The 21,314-nt window shown below is 39.3% G+C and overlaps 1 protein-coding gene across 1 annotated transcript in view; it reads left to right on the top strand.

Annotated features, from left to right (window-relative positions):
• The window catches only part of CDH13 (cadherin 13), a 477,887-nt gene that overhangs the window by 436,228 nt on the left and 20,345 nt on the right, over positions 1-21,314 (top strand). The window contains exon 11 of the mRNA XM_084270008.1: positions 12,779-12,921. Coding sequence (XP_084126134.1) covers positions 12,779-12,921 — 143 coding nt within the window. The remainder of the gene's footprint in view (positions 1-12,778; positions 12,922-21,314) is intronic.

Genomic DNA, 21,314 nt, shown 5'->3' with positions numbered 1-21,314 from the left:
TAATTAGAAAAAAAATTATATATATATATATATGATTAGGTCATAAATACCAGGCACATTTGTCCCTAGTAGAAGTTGAAGTCAATAAAAAAGAAGAAAAACACTGACAAAAGCATCATCCTTCACCTTGAGGATCATAATTTATTCTTCTGCTAGAGGTAATTATTTTCTTTACTAGCAAACATGACAAAAACACCTCACATTTTTTTTCTTCTTTCAAATGGCAGTTTCATCACTCCTGCCTAGCAAATTCTCTAGCGCTGAAGAGGTAAAAATTACTCAATGCAGTAAGGGACAAGATGGAGGAAAGTCGTGCTATTAATAATTCTGAATGCCTTGTGGATAGCCAAAAGCTGTGGTCCCAGAGATCCCACATGTGTGTGTTCAGATTTAGATACTGTCCTTTTCATTCATGTAATTTGTGAACATTCTTCTCTTGCTGATGAACACCTGTAATTAATGGGAGAAGTTGTATGTGTTCATCATCAAAGGAAGTCGTTCTGCTGAATTTGCAGGCACTGATTCAGAAAACATCCTCCACAATATATCCTCCACCTCTGGCAGTTGGGATAATGGCTTGTGATAGTTCTAGGCTTTATTTTTAATTGTTTTCTGCATGACAAGGAGTTATTCCCTATCTCTGAGACAACCGGTCCCAATGTCTTCCCAATTTATACTGGACTATAATCCTTTGACAAGTTTTGATGAGAAAAAGGCCAGAAAAGAGGCAAGTGAGGGGGAAAGAAACACATAAAGCATTGCTTGGGGAATGCCTGATGGACTAACCTCTGCTTCCAAAGGCATCAATATTGCGAAGGCCTTAGATTGGCACAGGACACAAACTGTGCTAAAATGATTATTCAGCATATTCACCAATTTGTTACACTTTCCTTTTGGAAATTAATTTGCAGAAACATTAATTCCCTTCCTTCCTTCTTTAGGAGTCCCAAAGTCAATAGATGTTAGTAGGTGCCAGGGCTGTGTCTTGTGAACACATTCATATCGCACAGGCTCAGGCCCTTTGGGAACAACTTCCAGGCAAGGATGTTTTTTCTGCTGCAGTGGTATTAGCCAGGGCAAGACTGAGGTTCTGTGGCAGCTGGCAGAAGTAATCTCTTGATGGGACCAGCCAGCTCCTCTCCCCCAGGACTCACATCGATCTGGACAGACTAATGTTTCTCAGTAGTGAGCCATTTCTTCCTGCCCATCCCTTAGAAAAAAAATAACTCATGCTGAATCCATAGAAATGTGCTATTTTGTGGCTGTGTTTTAGTAGTGAATCTGCTGGGCTCTGTTAAAAAAATGTCCTTTTCAAGAGCTACTGGGACCCTGGCTTGACAGGGAAAGCAGCAAATGGATTTGCAGTGGGAGAAGTGGCTGTTGCTGGAAGCGCAGTTGCAAAGGACCGGCATGTGCAGAAACTTGATAGAGTCTTACTGCCAAAACCTTCTCTAGGTAGTTTATAAAAGAACCTCCAGCTCGTCTCACATTGATTAGCTTTTGAGGCACAGTTGCTACAAAGGAAAAATCTTTTACTGATTTGCATGTCTCAACAATTATTCTAACAGTAACAACCCGATTATACTAGTGTGTGAGTCCCAGATATGGTGTATTATTCCCTAGTTTTCAGAATAGCCTCTGGGCTCATTTAACCATAGCCCTAATCACTTCTGATTAAAAAATACATAAATGAGTTTGTGGATTTATAATTTTTTTGTTACACCTCAGCTTCTACGATTGGGTTTTTTTTGCCCTGAAGGGAAAAAACCTGAAAATTAGATATTGGTATAGAAAAATGTTTGAAAGACTGTACAAAAATAACAAAAAATATTTCCCTGTTCATAACGTTTTACCTACCTTCTGTTGCAACTTCATTTGATTCGGTTTTGTGTTTGGGGGGGTTAATTCTTCTTGTTGCAATGACTCTCCTGTTACTTTCTCCATGTTTAGTGAGGGGTTTACTCTATCGTTTCTCAACACAAATAACTAATTTGTCAACCATTTTCTCATCTGATATTTCTCCATGGCAGGGGACTAGAACATGAATTTCATCTAATTATTCATCCTGTTTTGATCATATCATTGTAGACAGAGAATTGTGATGAAAGCCACCCTGCTAAATCATTGATGTGACAGGCAAAATACAGCTGGAACGGGGAATCTTTTTTGCTCAGAGGGTGAGGTGGGCTGTGTGACTTTAAAAGCAATTTGCGGGTGGAAACAGGAGCAGATACTGTCTGTAGTGTGGCTGCAGCCCTGCAAACTGCTCCCCCAGGGTGCAGGGAGATCTTTCTGTCTTAAAATCTACAAGATTAGAGCTCCGGCCTGAAAAATGCTTGTCTGCTAATGTCTGAGCCATGGAACCCATCGCCCTCAAAGCCCCATGCAGAACAGTAACACCGACTCTCACAGCCACTGTGGTCCCTCCAGTTCAGCAGGAGACACCATCGTGTATGTGTCGATCTGTCATTAGAACTAAAGATGAGTGGCTGAAGCTCTCTCCTTTGACCTCCCACGCTGCCCCATATGCTCAGATTTGCCTGAATTGGCAATACTTCACCTTTATGTGAATGAGACAGAACCCATTTCTGAGAGTGGTACTTGCATCTCTCTACCAGGTCTGCCCTTGGCCAAGAGAAAACTCCACAGAGAGAGAGAGAGAGAGAGACACCAGCTTTCTAACCTCCTCCCATCCATATAAATCAATATTTATATTGCAGCCAGGTTAACTGTAAAAAAGATTGAAGTAAGCAAGTTTTTTGTTATTTTTATTTGCTTTGTTTTTAAGCAGCAACAATTCTTGCCGAGATTTGTTGCTTGTATAAAATATACTTTGGGGGGGAGCAGGATTTAATTTTTATTATTTCTAGCTGATTATTTTTTTAAATGATGATTTTAAATTGGAATTTTACTTGTGGAAATAGAACGTTACAGTGTTTCTAACTATAATGGTGTATTGGCATACACCAAGTAGTGCTTAAAGTTTCCATTTCAGTATTATGTTTGCCTTTTAAAATACATTGTATCAAAAAAGTACTCTTTCAGTCATAAAAAAAAATAGCTGAAAGATCTCTGAAAGATATATATTACATTTTCAGCAGACTTTTGTGTGGCTTCCTGACAGAAGCCAGGTACCAGCCAGGAAAGGCTGTGGCAGAGCCAAGCTGTCCTTCCTAAGCATTGGGCAGGCTCCTGTCAATATCTATATACCACTGATAAACTGGAAATGTGTCTGAAAGAGGGTGGCTCCAAATGTAACCTTGTCCAAGGAATATTCTGTGCTTAGCCAGCACAGAGGGGTTTTGGTAAAAATTGTGGAGCTCCTTCAGGGTTACACTCAGCCCTGTTGTACCCCAGTACTCCTGCTCCTGGGTCTCTGCAAAATACACATTTCTTTAGACGGAGCTGAAATGAGTTTTTCTGGAGATGGAATCAATGGAAAACTGATATTAACGACAACTATCTGACCAAAACATGAATGTGTATAAACCTTAAGCCTTAAAAAGCAGCGTATATCAGTGTTGTGCAGCACCACTGAATTTAGCAGTGTGTATATCCCGTATACCCGAACAGATACGCATGCACTTGGAGGGGATTAGTACATTATTTCATCTGCCAGACTGGCACTGAAGCCAGAGAAGCACGATGCCTATTCAGATAGGGTTAGAATATGCAACATGCGTGCTTATGTTTGTACATGAACTCCTCAAAACTTGAGACACACCTCAGGGTCACCCAGAAAAAAGCTGCTGCAGTGGGTTATTACAAAGATTGGCGTGCCTGACCTGCAGAGCTGAGCGATGCACTGGTGCGTGGCTAATGGATTCACCCTGGAGTATGTCCAGTTTATCAAAGGGAAACGAATTTTCGGTGACCAAAACCACACAGAGTGACTTGTGGCACAACATTGCTGGGGATTTTAATTTGTTTTTTTTAAATCATAGTCTAAGTTGACATTTCCAGCCTGTGAAAATACAGACAGTCTGCGAGCCCATAAATATGTTCCATGAAGCTGAAAAATGGCTATCACATAAATCCTCTGTCTTCAGTAAGTTTAAAAACGCATCTGACCTAATACCCTTCTCAACAACGTTGCCAGAAATGTGATTTTTTTTAGGTTTTAGATGTTGCGATTGATATGTTTGTTCTGATTAATAATAGTATGTTTTGGTTAATTTTGCCTTGTATATTTTATTTTATTTAATTTTAAAGAATTTTAAAGTAATTTGAGCATGTTCAAATCTCTGCAGGAGAGCTCTGCAGGTGATATTTTACAGCCTACTGCACATTTAGCATATAGCCACACTTATAGCAACAGCATTTCAATCCAAATTCAAACGTGTGCTTTTTGTATGATCATGTATTTAATGGGAAAAGATGGCTAACCATGCTTAGTTTGCCAACCACAGTGTGTAAGTCAAATATAGGAATGGAAAGTACAAACCAATGACAGATTAGATTTATTTTCTTTTTAATGGCACCTTTTGAAGCTTGTTGGGGCTTCTTAACTCTGTGTTAACAGAGCACAGTTACGAGGGAGTTATCTACATCAATGGTTTGGCCAGACGTGGTTAGGTTTAAGATTCAAAACAGGTCTTTGAAATTGTCAGTGATCTTTTTGTGGAATCACAAAGTTAGACAATAGAAGACAGTTTCTGAAAGCCTTGAGGATTGGTAATCAACATGTGCATTTATACAAGTGACCGGAAAAGATCTGAAAAAGCCCTTTAATGGGCCACCAGAATTGTTGCATTTGTCATCTCTGTTCTAACCTGCAGCTTTTTTGATTAAGCAATGCTTACATTTTGTCTCAATACAAGTCTGTGGCAATGCACGTTTTCCCTGTGATATGAAATCTTCAGGATACTTTTTAGTCTTTCCCTGCTATGGAAATGCTTCTCCAGGTTGTGTCATTAGCACGGTGGATAGGTATCTGGGCTAGCTTTAAGTTAGCTAGAACTAGTGACAGGCTTCTACTGACAGCACTGAGCTTAGCGCAGGGTTTTTCTGTGGATTCATGTTACAGTGATGAAAAAACCCAACGCTCCAACTAAAGAACCAGTTCAGCTGGGCTGATGTGTTGTTATATCTTCTTATTCCCATACATGGGATGGCAAACCTATTGCTGCTATTCAACAGGGATCTTCATTAACTCTGTTATGGATACTTAATGTTTCCAGTTCCCCTAAACCATCAAACTGATACTCTGGGTCCTCAAACATCCCAAGTGTGCCTGAACTGCACCGTAGCCCAGTCTCCTGTGTGCAGACTGTAGCCCTATAGCAAAGAGCACATCAAGTTGTCAGGATGCCTAGAAGTTGAGTCACACTTTCCCTCAGGAAGCAGGAGGCCCAGGGACAGAGCAGGGTGTTGAGCGTGGCCTGGAATAGGGGCGTTAGCAAGTGCCATGGTAGCACTGTGTACCTGCTTGCCCATAGCAATGTCACTGGTGTATGCACGAAAACCAGTGCGGATCGGATTTTACCCTCCCTCTCCCACACACACAGGCGTTTACCTGTTGACACGGTTTTGTTATTTCAGGTAGTGTCATTTGAATTGCTAATTATGGGGGAAAAAAGGCTTGGCTTTGAATTATTACTTGGTTATGCCTGCATAACAGAACACCCAAAGCAACGGCAGGGTCGTGTTGAAATTGTCATGATCCAGGGCCTGTGAGAGTAATTTTATAGTTCTGACAACACTGACTGCTCACACTCATTTGCAAGGAGCTGCAAAAGAAGGCACAGAACTCTGAGGGCTGGTCAGCACCAAAGGTACTGGAGAGGTTGGCATTGGCACTTTGTGGGACTACAAACCATCGCTGATTATCGAAAGAGATGTAAACCAGTGCAATGCTCACATGCAGGCTCAGATCCAGGCATTGCCAAATTGAGCAGTGAACTACCAGCCTCTGAGGCTGCCTCACACAGAAGGGTGCAAAGACATCCTGTCACAGGGATCAGTATAAATTGTAGAGCTCTTCAAGGGTCATACAGAAAGAAAACTCTATTTGGGTATCCAAATAGGAAAGCGGGTGAGGAGCAGTGTTGAGAGGTATGAAAAGCCCTTTTGAATAACTGATTCTCCACAGAACTGCTTGCTGGTAAGTATACTGTAATGGGATGATAAGGTAAAGATGAGCCTTACTGACAGTCTCTATTTCGCTGCCAGAAGTTTTTGTTAATATGGTGAATTTGGTTATCCCTGCTAATGCTTCCTTTCTATTGTTTGGGCATGCTTTGTCACAGTAAACCAAGGATGCATGTTACTGACCTGTAGAACAGAGCGTTGAGGGTCTGCAGGAGCAGATTTGAGCCAGTACCTTTGTATCAGGGCGTAACATGGGAAGTAAACCTGGATATTCGCTTGCAACCTGAAAGTGAAAACCGAGTGAAAACCCACAGCTGCTCCAAAGACATTCATCCACTGGCTTCACTGACATAAACATTTTAAAATTAAAAAAAAAAAGCCTGGAAGTTACATTAAAAAAAAATCTTTACAAAATCAAATGTTAATATAATTAGAGAATGTTAGATGTAATATATGTTAGAGAATTACTGGGTTTGTTGTCATTCGGCATGGGCTGGCAATTAGAGTCCCTGCTGTGCAAGGCTGTGAGTATCTGTGTATGAAATGTAAGTTGCTCTCCCAGAGCTCATAACCTAAACCAGTATGGGAGCAGGAATACCTTTGTTATCATCTAGTCAAATAGCAGAAAAATTGCCGTGTGTCATCATTAATGAGTCTGGAGTATATTTCAGCTGGAGAATTGCTGTGTTGCAGTAAGGTTCCCTTTCCACTCTTTCTGGTGCCATATGCTGCCATAATTAGTGCAGGCAAAAGGTAATGATAGCACAGTGGAAAAGATGGAGCATGATGGGAAGCAGGTTGATCTCCAAAGCTCTACATTACATCATCTGTACATAAAGCAGATGAAGCACTGTGCAGTTTTAATCCAGACTGTTAAAGTTACACTTATCTTTTGTGTAGTGTTTGTGTCTCTCCCTTAGAACTGCTGCTGTTTACATAGGCACCTGCAGTTACGCTGTAATCACTACACTGGACTCTCCCAAATAGCTGTGGATCTTTCTCCAGAGGTAGTCACACTTGATTTTTCAGGTGGACTTGATATAATGAGATGAAATTCACATTGTCTGAATTTGAAGATTTCATAATGTCTGTATTTAGATATTGGGTTTTTTGCATTCAGAGGTAAAAGTGAGATCTCATGCTGAGCTCTTAGGCACAGAGAATACAAAGTTACCTTCCCTACTGATCATTTTACTTGATTAGTTCATGAAGTGCAGGTAGAAATTTCAGGGACTGCCATTATATGGAATAGTACCAGCAGGAGAATGGGAGATACATAACTTCGGGGTGTTACCTAACTGTAGGGGAACTATGTGTAGGGATGTGGATACTGTGAGCACTCACCACTCAAAATGCAAATGTGTAGCTATACTTCGTAGGTGAAATACAGGGTCTGTCCAACTGGCATTTGTATGTTTAAGTCAGTGGGACCAGGGTCCATTAAAAACAGCAAACATGATTTGGAAATGTAATGTATGAATAAGCTTTGTTATATTTCTGATGTCAACTCCCACCAGTCAGACTGAAATGGTATGAAAATTTTCACTATCAGTACTCTTTCAGTTCCACCCAAGGCCAGTAAGCATATACAGGCATATATAGATACCTATGTGTCACAGACAACACGAATGTTTACTCATCTGGGTTTAACTCTATTTTAAACATAATTTTTTAAAAGTTAGGGAGATGAGCAACCACACCATTTGAAAAAGGCAGTAAATATCTTTCAGCGTTTTCAGAAAGCAATTCAGTTTATTCCTTTCTATTCTAGCTCCATACTTATGATGTCCCTAATTGCTGTATGTTCCCAGTCCTTTTACAGATTTTATCCTTTTAACAGCTTTTCAAGTCAGAAATATGCATCCTCACCACTCTAAAGCTGAGCTGGGGGCATAGCATGAATTACAGAGCTTTCCTAGTTCCATTGTGACAGAGCCAGGACTCGAAGTACAATTCTCCAAGCCCTAACTCAGTCAGACCAGCCTTACATCCTGGTTCACCACAGTGTCAACTTGCTGCTTGGTCTCTCACCCTGTTATGTATCATCGTAGCAAAGCAGACCTGCAGCATCAGCCAGTGCTGCCGTACCCCTTCCCTCCTGTTGTGTCTGCCTGGCCCTACAGTGTCTGTACAACGTGACTTGAGCACTCTCCATGTGCGTGAGGCTGAAAACTACCACCCTGACTAACCTCTCCGACTCGCTCACCTTAACGCCTGTCAAACTGGCGCAGATGTGCCATTCAGCACAGATTTGGCACTGCTTCATTTTGCCTGCCTTCTCTCTCTGTTAAAGCAAAAGAGCCAAGACCCCTTGACTCCTCGTGGGAAAAGTCTGGCAACTACCAAGGGCTGGAAGTCCTTGCCAAGAGCAGCATCTGACTCTGCCTAGCTGCTCTCCTGTGACACCTTGGGCTATTGCACTGTCGGCTGTGAAATTCTTTTTGTGGCTAGTGCAAGGCTGTGGCTCTGATTAGATTTCCATGTCCATATTATCACCACTGTTCTGTGTAATGATCTTCTGTGCTAATCAAGCTGCCAGCCACCGGCACAGTCACATCTGCTAGCAAGCCCAGGAGGTGCTCTCTGAATTATTTCCCTGTGTTACAGGAACAAGAAGATACCATTTATAAATTCTCAGTTATTTCCATATATTTGATGCTTTATTTTAGTTCTGCACCAAATAGGCTAAGTGCATGTTTTGATTTGTGTTCTCTTGCTCTTCATCTACAGTCTCTCTGCGTCTGCTTGTAGGTCTGTATCTAAGGTGTGTACTTACACTTTGAAGATGATTTCCAGTCTAAGGGAATTGTTTTTTTTCTTTCCTTCGCAACACATGGCTTGTAGAGACTGCAAGGATGTGAACCTAGTGCAAGGAGGTCACAGACAAAATAGGTTACACTATTGGCATGTAAATCCTTGGGAACTGTAAGCTGTTGGCATGGTTTAAAATTAAAAAGAGACACCCAAGAAAATAAAGAAACCCCACAAAGCAGCACTAAATTTCATAACCGCAATGTCGAGTAAGTCCAAAATAAACAGTAATTGGCACACCAGAGAACATAGTTCTCTATAGTTCCATACAGATGTATCGGTGTGCTTATGATTACCAAAACTGAGTGGGTACACGCAGGAACGTAAGTTCATGTTTAACCACCTAAAAATGGTCTGATTTTCCAAACTGCTGTGCAATCAGCAGACCCCACTAAAGTCAAAAGTAGGACGTGAAGCTTTGTATTCTACACTACTATTTTTTATAGTGCTTTTCTTAATGAGTCTATTCTAAACCTCTTGCTAGCAGAGCCGTCAAAAAAATGAACAAAGAACAATCATCTTAACTGTGCTGCAATGTACTCTTACAATAAGTAAAAAATGTGGTGGGAAAGACAAAGTGCTACTCTCACAATATCCTGTGCCAAATCACAGGTTATACAATTCCGCTTTTTATTTGCACAGCCAACAGTGCTTTGTAGAGCAATCAGGGAAGATAATACAATCCATTTTAAATTCTCATTACTTTAGAAGTGTTGAATCTTCTTAAATTGTTTCAGGGTTAATTGAGAATTTGCAGTTTTACAATAGCCTAGGAATTGTTTAGGCTGCCCTTGTTTCATATTTTTGTGCGTACCTTTGTTGGGAAGTTATAAAAACAACAATAAAAAAAGAAACAAAGAAGTGAAATGAAATAATGATCTGCATCGTTACTATTCTAGTAACTCAGGTTTTATGGGAGATAAAGCTCAGGTATTGATTAATGTTTAAATGGTTATTAAGTGGAAGGACGTGTAGGGTTGATGGAAGGTTTCACCATGTAGTAGCATTTGCCTTTGATTGTTTCACACATATTTCCTCAGGGATAATTTCTGCTCCTAGGGAAGCCAGGAGTGACTCCTGTGGGAGCATGAATAAGCCAAATAGTTTTTCACTATTTGTCTCTTTTTCTCATAAATTCCAAAAGGTTCTGGTTTCCAAATTTGTCCTTCATTTTAATATAATAATAACTCATAGAAATGTGGGATTTTTCATGGCTGAATATATTGAAGTTTTGATCCTGAAACAGGCTGCCTGAAGACCTGTGTGTTCCTACGTATCCTGGAAAAGTCAATCTCATTCAGCAGCCCCAAGGAGGTTGAGTTTTTCAAGCCTGAAGCAAGGTCTTGGTAAAGAACAGCGATCACGTAGGCAGTGCTGTCTGTTAGCACCTCTGAAATTACCATGATTATCTTCCATAGGATAATATCCTACTTCCCCTGGAGGTACACCAAAGAAATTTTGAGGCAACTGATGATTCTTTTGGTGAAAGGTATTTCTCTGATGAACTAAGAGGAGGCTTTCTGATAAAAGCAATTTTGATTTTCAAAGACCAAACTCACTATTTTTTCTTTGTACCATCATTCTTTTGAAATAAGAGTATTTTATTGATCTTTGAAGTGTAATGTCACTCTATAAAATAGTTTATTTAGATGGACCCGTGGGCCACATGGCAAGTTCATAGTGACTCTGGAGCCCTGTGCTCTCTGAGGCATAAATTCAAGTCTTGCTCCACCTTCAACCAATCCGGTTGTAATGGATTCTTGATCTGTGGGCTGGGGAAAGATGTCTCTGTTTCTGGCCTGTATATCTCAGGCCTGAGTACGTGCACTGCCTCATTTATGCATGAGGAAACCGATTTGCCCAGAACTTTTCCCTTTTTAACAATTTAGTTTTCTTCCTGCTGAGTAATATGGTGTCTGTGTCCAAAATGTATTATTCAAAGGCTATTATAAGTCAAATCCGTTCTGATCTTGCCTAAGTTACACTGTGTGGGGAGAATCCATCTTTGCTTAATGACACCTTCCTTCCTATGGCATTATTTCAAATGTTGGAAGGGAAGGAAGTTCCTGGGATGAGGGACAGAAGACATCCATTCTTCATTCTCTTTTACAGTGTCATCTTAATGACAGAACCTAAGCTTGAGCCGTGCACGAAGTCATGTTTTCTTTCACCTTTGGCCAATGATCAGACCTACTGCTCTAACAGTGAAATGTGCCACATGAATAATGAACGGTGCTGACAGCCATCTAGGACATTTGACAGCTAGAGCTGTGGCTCTGCCCAGCTTTTCTGAGGTCCCAGGAGAAATCCAAAGATCTCAAACTCTGCCTGATCAAAATAACTGTGAAAAAGCACAAGTTGTATGGGACTGAGAGCTCTGAGTCGAGGCCTGGGGGTCAGAGGCAGCTGGATAGGACAGCCACACATTGTCCTTCCTTGCAAGCTATGATAATGGACATCCCTTACCAGTCTGCTGGAGGGATCTAGCAGCTTATCACAGCTTATTTTTCTGCTTTCCAGAGAGCAGAAGAGACCAAAACAAGCTCCTGAAATAAGAATTCATCTGCCTTTTTTGGCCTGCAATTTCTTCTTTCCTCTTCTAGCAACTGCCATTGTATTTCCTTTTAGCTACTTGGTTACCCTCCTAACATTCACTTTTTTTTATTATTCCCTCAGAAAATAGTTGTGCTGATAAATATTTTTTTGGCAGCATTATCACATCGGGCACCTTTTAGATGAATGCCAGCATGAGGCAATGGCTGGGCACTCATTAAACAATTACAGTGTTCATGTCAATCACTTACAACTTAAAAGGGCTGTAAAGGATTCTAAGGGTGTTTATGACCTATAACAATTCACTACAAAAAAGGTAAACAGGTTCTTGTACTACGTATTGATTATGTGATTGGAGTTTTGGTTTAAAATATTAACACGTGTCATTGGAGAGGGAATTGGTACTCGTTAACTCAGCTCCATGTGTTTATATTACTTAATATATTTAACTGAGTAGAAAATTAGGCCCTACTCATGAACTTTCTTCTTATTACTTCAGTCACATAGGGCAGTCCTAGTACCTAAACTCCACAATCTCTCTGTTTCCAGTATCAAAGCCTAAACATTTGTGCTGGTTAACACAAAGGGAAGCACAGTAATGAATCTTGTATTGAGGGATCATGACTTGGCAGCTTTTTGAATCCTTATTTAGATAACATGTGCATGGTTGAGTTGTTTCAAGATTCTGAGCATCTCTTTGAACTCATCAGAAGTGGGAAACTACAGACCACAGACTGCAGTACAAATGTGTGCAAACCAGGTCTGCGTATAACCAGCTCTGTAGCCACAGTTGAACTCTTTTCTCTGCCATACTGCCCAAATTAATTCATTTCCAGCCTCATCCAAAATAACTAACTGTAAGAAAAACATGGAAAACACTTGAAAAAAGAAATTAAAAATATAACCCTTGACCCAGACAGAATTTTGATTCTGGCAAAAGGAAAACTGTGAGAGGATTCATGATGTCTGTATATAGCTGTGCTGTTGCAGGGGTCCATTGAAAGTGCTCAGGTACCCAGCTGTGTAACACAACAGTAGGAAACAGGTCCTCCATAATGTTTTAAATACTGATTTCTGTACTAAGCTTTGCAACACCTGTATCCAAAGACATTGACTCAAACATCTCTGTCCCTTCTGTCAGGGGATAAGCATCACATAATGAACTGTTTCCAAAGGAAGGCACAAGTTTTAAATTGAATTTTTTAAGTTTTAAGAAATCTACTCTACGAAAGCCAGTGAGTGCAAAGCCATATTCTTATGTAACAATGCAATTGGTTTATGTTGAAATACACAGTTTGTTAACAATTTCTATGTATTTATTTAGGTATTCGGTTTACAAGGATCCTGCGGACTGGCTGGAAATTAACCCGACCAATGGTACCATCAGCACTACTGCTATCCTGGATCGGGAATCTCCTTATGTTCAGAATAACATTTACACTGCTCTCTTCCTGGCAATAGACAGTGGTGAGTAACTACTGTGGATCCTATTTATTAAACAATGTGACTTTTTTTCCTTGCTTGAAATTTTCTGTTTTGGAAAGGTGCATGTGAAAGGTTAAGCATATGCTTTGGCACTTTGCTAGGTGGCCATGTAAAGGTATTAGAGATCATTGTAGCAAATGGAAGAAAGAGAAATTAACTTAAACCTTCAAATTTAGAACAGCTTTGATTTACAGTTACATCTCACACATTTATTCCTGCACCGAGATCTTAATGCTAGATGCAGCTAGTCTATGAATGTTCTTAGAAAGTAATAAATCATCTTTATCAGAGTTAATTTCTTCATAATATTTGAACAGTTAGTAAGCCTAAGGCACCTAAATACCAATAACAACTCATCCCTGATATGCTGAATTCTATTCTATTCAATACAGTGACAGTGACAATAAAAATATAAGTAAAAACCCTTGTTAAAATGCAATATTTTTTACATATTGTGTGGAATAAAGTTCCTTCTGTCAAATATAAGCAAAATTAAACCATCTAGTGAAAATTCAGTGAGTGACTTTGGAGCAGAGAAAGAAAGAAAATCTTGAACATTCCAAATCTCCAGAGCTAAAGGCACAAAATAAATAAAAGATTTCTCCGTCATATAACAGCTAATATGCTCATGCTTTTTCACAGCTGCAGCTGGTTTAGCCCTGGTGATGAATTGTAAAATGTTCTTTTTAGGAGAGTAATTCTACATTTTTGTAACCACATGACTCAGGGAACATTTGCAGGGCCTGACAGGAAAGAGAAAATATCGCCTTAAGTATAAAAGAAAAAAAATTCTGCTGAGATGATGATTTACTTATATATTCATATACATTTTTCTTAGGAAATTTCCATGGAAAAATGTAGCACTAAAGTTACTTCTTTTACTTTCTATTGGATAAAGGTTTTTAAAACGCATCTTGATATCTGGTTCTTTGGGAAATGTCATCTTAGGATGAAAGTAAAAATTCATAATACTCTTATTAAGGAATTATCAGACAAAGTTGCTTGTGTTGTAAAGGTGGAGTCCAATATACTCAAAGATAATAGATGGAACAAGAAGCTGAGTATCTCCAACTGTGGAAGCCAGTCCGAATGACAGTGGATTTTTGGGTATACCTTTATGTTGCACTTAGGGCAGTAACATGTGATGTTCATCTCTTCAAAGCCAAGAACCTCACTGTTAGATGACATCTCTTAATTCCTAGGATTTTTTTCATTCTGGAAAAACAAGAGAGTCAGCATCTAATTCAAGCGGCTGTTGCTGTGATTATTTGTAATTCGGCAGTGCTGTTAGCACAGGAGCTAATCTACTCCAACATTATTGACTTCTTTGAATGAAGTAATTAGAAACCACATGTGTGCATTTAGTACTGTCATGCCAAGGTGTTAATAATGATCATTCAGGAGTATTGTACTACTTCGCTGTATGTAGCTCAGCCACATGTGGAAGTGGCAGTAAATAGCAGAACTTAAATAGCTGATATTAACCTTGTGGTCTGTATCACTGGATTAATTACCAAACAGCTTGTGAAACACATTAAACTTAGAGGCAGGTTGGTAACTGGAAAAATTATCTGCTGGTCTGTATAAGAGTGGAATCTTTGGGAGTGGGGAGTGGGGAGGAGCAGGAGCTCCTCTGGAGCCCCAGCTGACCCCCAGTGACACCCAGATCTTGTCCCTGGTCCCGCCTGCTGGGGAGCATCCTCTTCTTTGGGCAGGCCTGCAGCAGGACAGGCGAGCTTCAGGTCACCCACTGTCTACTCACAGTTTGATTCCTTCCATTCGCAGAGGGACCAATGCTGCCTTTGCACATAGGTGCTGCCAGCCTGGAGTCTCGGTCCAGACTGTGGCTAAAGCAGCCAAGGAGGTTTTATAATTGACCTCAACATGCATGTCTGGGGGTCTCACGCTCTGCCCTCCCCTTGCACCCTGGAAGGTGTTCCCCAACTTATTTCCAGGCACTAACAAAGCTGTGAAACCCACTACAGTTTTCTAGTCATAGCTAATGTTCATCTTGAAAAGGGCTAGTACATTAGGTGACAAGCCAGTTTATGGTAGAATAATACAAAATGAATACACAATTATTTCAGCAGTTTGAAAGAAGTTTATGTTAACTTAAAAAGAAGAAAAAAAATAATCAGACTGAACATACCTGCATATGTTCTCTTTAAAATAGCTTTGTCCACAAACTGCAGTTCTATTTTTTCAGGTTAGTAAGTGTATCATAGCTAATACCAGTGAGTACGGGCAGGAATGTTACGTGAGAGGGCAGCCAAAGTCAGGATTAAGAATTGCCAAATGAGATAGGGCAGCAAATTGAAAATCCAGAGGTATTTCCACTGGAGCAAGGCATTTGCTTTGGCTAAGAGGCTTGGGGCTAACAGGCAGCACAGGGAAAAAGCACCCATACTTAACCAGAGGTACTTTTCTTAGAAGCATTCAAGCTGGGCTGTTATCTCCTTTGGCCTGTCATCTCTAAATTAAATCTGTGTTGGCACATGCACTGAGCATGTCTGAGCTGCCATCCGCTTTCCTTTTCTTAACTGGGGGTAATGCCCACTGTGCAGTACTGCAGCGTGTGGAGGGGGCTTGTGAGGCTTCCTAGGCAGCCTGGCTCTGTGGCAGGTCCGCGTGTCACTCCAAGTTCCACCTCCCCCAAGCTGGTTTCTGACAGCACCACCAGGAGTTTCAGCAGTGTTAATTAATGCTGTTAATTGCCAGTATAAAGGGTTTCAAACCTGATGCTTACCGTGCAAAGGTGCCTGTGAGTTGTGCACTAACTGATAACAGTATTTCTAATAAGGCAAGGTTCTAAAATCAAACAAAACCTCGGACCTTAGATTTTTGCTAAAGGATCAGAGTCATGCACTAAACCAATAAACAAACATACTATTTTCTGCTAGTACTCATAGCATCTAGAGCTTAAATAATTACAGAAAAGATAATGTCCCATGCTGTCCCATCACGGTCCATGACCACCTCTTTTAAATGGAGACAGCTGAAACCAAAGCTCACTCTCGTAAACCTTTCACTGATGGCAACGGAGAATCTACCCTGGATTCAGTAGGCACTGGCTTCTTGTTATTCCACTTCAGTGTAAGGGACAAGTGCCAGGGCATTTTTATTTGCAAAACATTGAAGCTTTCTGTCAGAAGGGAGACCAGAAGCTTCATGCTTGCTAGTCCTTTGTATAAATCCATCACATCTTTATCTTTTGTCAGTAAATCACCAGACTGTTCTTTAGCAGTAGGCCAGTAACCACGAATGGACTGTAGAAAATGGAATCATTTCACTGCAGGAAATAACCTGGGTGCTTGAGATATTCTTTTTTAGCTTTCTGATACTGTTCTTCAGCATTATCAAATTAACTGCAGACAAAAGTAGTTATTTCCGATCTAAACAGTTCCCATACTTTCCCAAACATAATTGAAACAATGTGTAAGAGCAAATTTGATGGATACAGTATTAATTTTATAGATAATAAAGTTTGACCTTTTATTGGGGGAAATTTCACTTTAAAAAGGACTTTTTAGAATTAATATCCTAATTTTCTCTGTACTTTTGATTTCAGTAAAGGTCAAGGTAGCGTCTTTAGAATTTGAAAACTCTTTTTATTAAAGACTTGTGTGGACATAGAGTCTCTGGTCTATTAAAAAAGAAATTAAACACTGGTAGGAAATATCATGAAGCAGAGTTAACACATTTAAGTGTCATGAACTGTGTTTAATCTGAGAATGAGCTCATAATGGGACAAAGTCAGGTTTATGCAAACTTGGAAGACATCAGAGGTTTCATCCAATTAACATAAGTGCCAATAATGGTGATCATTTTATTTCCTGAATTCAGTATTGTAATCATAGAATCATAGACTGGTCTGGGTTTGAAGGGACCCCAAGGATCATAGAGATCCAACACCTCTGCCACAGGCACTAAAAACAATGCAGTATCATCACAAGCGAACAGTACAACATTTAACAGGCAAATGTTAAATACAGAGGGGAAATTATTAGAGTTTGAGGAATCTGCTTGCAATAGACCATCCAGGAGGTTTGCTGTGCGACCCCGCTGTAGTGTCATCCTACAGATTCTATCAGATACACTGTGGTATTTGGGCTATCGTAAAGCTGTGTGCTTTCCTCAAAAGGTCAGTCATGCTAAAAACTCTCCAGGAATGGTCTTTTTTCTCCTGTGTTCTGAGAGTCACAATTCAGCAAAAAAAAAGGGAGGAGCAAAACATGAAAATTTTGGAGGGAAAGTTCAAAAATATCTGGAAAATGTGTGAAATCTAAAATAGCTAAAATTCTCTTTTTTTTAAAGAGTGATGAATAAAAAAATGTGTTTAGAATTAATCTAGTTATGCAATAATCACTCATGTTATTACGGAAGGGCCATGACACCCTAGTTAATGTCCCCATTGTGGAATGTTTTCTATCTCTTTAGGAGAAAAAGCTTTGGTTATCTTTTTTTTTGCCTGATACATGGTAAAACCAGCTATGCTGTTCACATTGTCAGCTGCCAGTGAGAAGTGATGGAACACTAATACAAAGCCCTGCTGATTTGGAAGTGCTGTCACCTACCTCACTTTTCTCCACCACCCTGGTAGAGTACCACCTGCACAAAGCCAGGGAGCAACCTCCTCCTGCTCAGATAGACACTCATTAACACATTCAAGTGTCATGAACTGTGTTTAATCTGAGAATGAGCTCATAATGGGACAAAGTTGGGTTTGTGCAAACTTTGAAGCATAAGCATTTGCATGGCAGCCATCCACAGGAGCAGTAGCCTCCATTTGATAGAGCACATGTATCTGAGCAAGGTAAAGGTTAAGGGATATGGAGGAGTACTTGGATATTGCTTCTCAGGCTGCACTGAGTTACATGTGTAGAAATTAGCTAGCTGAGCAGCACTGTTTCATTTTCCCTGTTGCACAAGCAAAGTAAAAAGCAAGTCAGGGTCTGTTTTCACTTTTTTCCTCATTTCCAAAGACCGCTGAACTACACCCAAGCAATTCCAAATCTCATTTATTGTGCAAGTCTCAATACCTCTAATCATTAAAATGAAAAATTATCATTCTGTATTATGTGTAATGAACAGTAACAGACAACATCTAGAAAAAACTGGAGTAACAAAGGGATGTGTAACAACTTGCAATTAGAACTTTTCCTTACATGTATCTAACCTGTCTTCTTGCTTCATGATGTACGTAATTAAATTACCACAGATTGATTCCACCTAAAACATGCTACTTTTGAAGAAATCAGGCAATTAGTTGCCATGGCAACTCAATTAAGCCAGTTTTATATCCCTTATCTTAATTGCTATATTAATTGAGAAGAGAAAATAAATTGAATACTCATCCTTTTCTTGCCATTTTAAATTTCAGTAAAATATGAATTGCACACAAAATATTGTTTTAATTTGTCATCACGGACTCATGATTAGAAAAAGAAATTAGAATGCTGAAAACAGTAGTTAAGACGGATGGCATATGTCAGTAGCAATTTGATATGCTGAAAGAGCTGTGCTCTTTTGAAATGTAATTACTCAAAAATAGGATCTGCATATATTATTTGAGTGGATGAATGAAGGATTGTAACTTTTAAAGACTATTTCTTTCATAATTTTGAAAAATATCTGTATGCCAACGTGTAGAGATAATGCATATGAAATTTCAATGAGCGGGAAATTTGGGACCTCTTTAATACCAGATGTCAGCACAAGGCATTTCTGAGACCAGTGTTCAGATACATCTGATTTCTCCCCAGTCTTACCAGTTCTGTTTGCTTTGGTTGAACTGTTAAGATGAGTTGGGCTTGAACACAAACTGGAACAGGCCTGTTTGAGTGGGCTTTGTGCCTGCCCTGGGGGTACCTGCTGCCAAACCACCGCGTACGCACACATTTTCTGATTAGAAAAACAGCATACGGAGGGGAAAAAAAAGAACAGGGAGGGAGGAGACAGACATTTGTGTTTAGATTTTCATAGCAGGATCATTAGAAAGCATGAAGCATTATTGCTCACAGCCCAGATTTGAAGTATAGTAATTTAAAGAGAGAACGTGTTACTTAGCCTAACCACGTGCCGTGCAGTCTGGCTACGTAGCTCCCTCCAAGCAATTTAGGAACTTCTACAATGCTCTTTTCATTCCTTGTTCTCCTCCTTTCTTGTTGTGCTCTTCTTCAGGCAAAGACAAAGCTGAAATTAGAAATGTTGGTTAAAAGTCTATATCGAAGGAGAAACCGGAGGCAGTCCTTCATCTGACACTAAAACGAAGGAAATTCTGTAGGCATCATTGCAATTCCAAATTGACCTCAATATGAATAGGATCCAAATTTAGTTTATGGAAGTTTTAAGAGATAAGGCTTTATTCATGATGGTTCAAAGGAAAGGTAATCGTGCCAGAAATTAGCAAACCCACATACTCGAAGGCTTTTTTTGTCTTGCTCAAATATGAAGAAGAAGTTGTTCTTTCTGTAATTGCTCACTCATTTTGTATCTGTGTAACTTTGTTAGCCAGCAAAAAATGTAGAAGTGGGGAAAAAAAATGTTGGAATTGAGCTTTCTGGGTTATATAAGCGATACTGCAAGTGGATTAAAAACTGCTGCTACAGGGTAAGCCACAAATATTCTAGTAAAATTTAGAATCGTTTCCACTCTGTCAGCTTGAGATGGAATCTATATGGCAATGGATACCCTATTGCTTGCTCTAGGAATTAATGGCCTTGTAATTTCTGCATCATGGCACAGAGGGGCATAGATAATATGTATTAATTTGATGGTGCTGGAAGCTTAATTTAATAAGAAGAAATGAGTACAGAAGACATCTTACCATTCATAACGAGCATGTGAAAAGAGACAATTCATGCCCCATTCTTCCTAAAAAACTGTTCCGGCTTCCAGTAATACTGTGGCTTAGATCTCTGTGGCAGCTGGATTCTCTAGAATGGTTGATTTTTCTTCTTTGGAAACATGATCAACATTGCCAGAACCCAAGGTCTCTGGTGGTCTGAAAAAAAAGAAGGAATTCAATTTAAATTCCTTTTTTTCATATTTGTTTCTGATTATATTTTGTTTTGTAAAGGCATTTACATAAATATTCCTTTGCTGTAAGATATAAACCATTAGACCTCTAAATAGAAAAGATTCCCCCATGTTTAGCTCTTGATATCATTAGGTGAACTTTCTAAATGTAAGAGGAAACCTGCAGTTTCATTGTCTCCAGGTCTTAACACTTTTTGACTTCAATGTCTGGCATTTTTGTTCTTTAGCAGTTATCACTAAACAAACTATATTTTTTGCAAGTGAACTGACTTTTGTCTGATTTATTCAAAGCCTGTTTTCATGTAGCATGTGGAAATGCACTTTTTTGTGTTTGATAATTTTTTTTCCCTTATGAAACTTTTGTTCTATTTTAGATCAGGTCAAAGTTTGGCATCAAACTAGAAGGGAAATCTTGAGGATTTTCTTATTGGTTTTCACAAATTAAATTTTATTTACCCAAATACTCTTTTTATATCAATTGTTTCATTTAATATATCCTTTCAATCTTAAAATAAAAATATTTTAAATAATTAAAAAAAATACACCTCAGTTATTCCAAAAGAGCGATTTAAAAATTTCAGAACTCAGAAACCTCAAGGTAGGATAGACAACAGTTTAATTCTGCTTTAAGGAATACACATTTTCATTTTCAAGGACAACTTAAATTCACCATTGCCTCAAATGTCAAAATCTGCTCTTTTTATATGGTTTTGAACACTTGGAAAATATAACCAGGGTAATTTAGGTTATTGTGGTGAATTGGAAAGGGAAAGCTGGGAGAAAAGGAATAAATCTCCATTACTTTTGTCTTTTTGATATGCAGTTAAACATCTATTCCATCTTGAAAATATTCTGCTGGTTTGGAAAAATGTTTCTGACCAGCCTGTGTAAGTACACACTGGTGATTTAGTCTAGATGGATGGCTATTTTTAACTACCCTCATGCTCAGCTGTACTCCTAGAAGAGATTATAGTGTCTAAACATAGTAACTGTTGGGATTCTAACAATGAAGTACCTAAATTGTGTCTCCCACTGTTGCGGTGGTTGATGGAGCTCAGTTAGTGAAGAAAAACACTACTGAACATGAAGATGGAAAGTTGACCTGGCCCAGATACCGCCAGTGTAGCCTGTGTTGTGTTCCCCAAGGCTTCCCAGCATTAAGTAAAAGCAAAAAGAAAAAAAAAAAGCATGAACTCAAACTGCTCCATGAAAGTCACACTTCGAGTTAAAACACAGAAAACCAACTTTCATATTAATAATTTGAGGCTCCATAGTTATTAGCATCTGCATTGCCTATTTTAAAGCTTTTTTAGATACCCCTGAACAACATGGTGAGA

Source organism: Gallinula chloropus, assembly GCF_964237585.1.
Source record: "Gallinula chloropus genome assembly, chromosome: 13".
In the NCBI taxonomy this organism is placed as follows: domain Eukaryota; kingdom Metazoa; phylum Chordata; class Aves; order Gruiformes; family Rallidae; genus Gallinula; species Gallinula chloropus.
The sequence above is the reverse complement of the archived record's forward strand: the minus strand, read 5'-3'. Positions and strand labels throughout refer to the sequence as shown.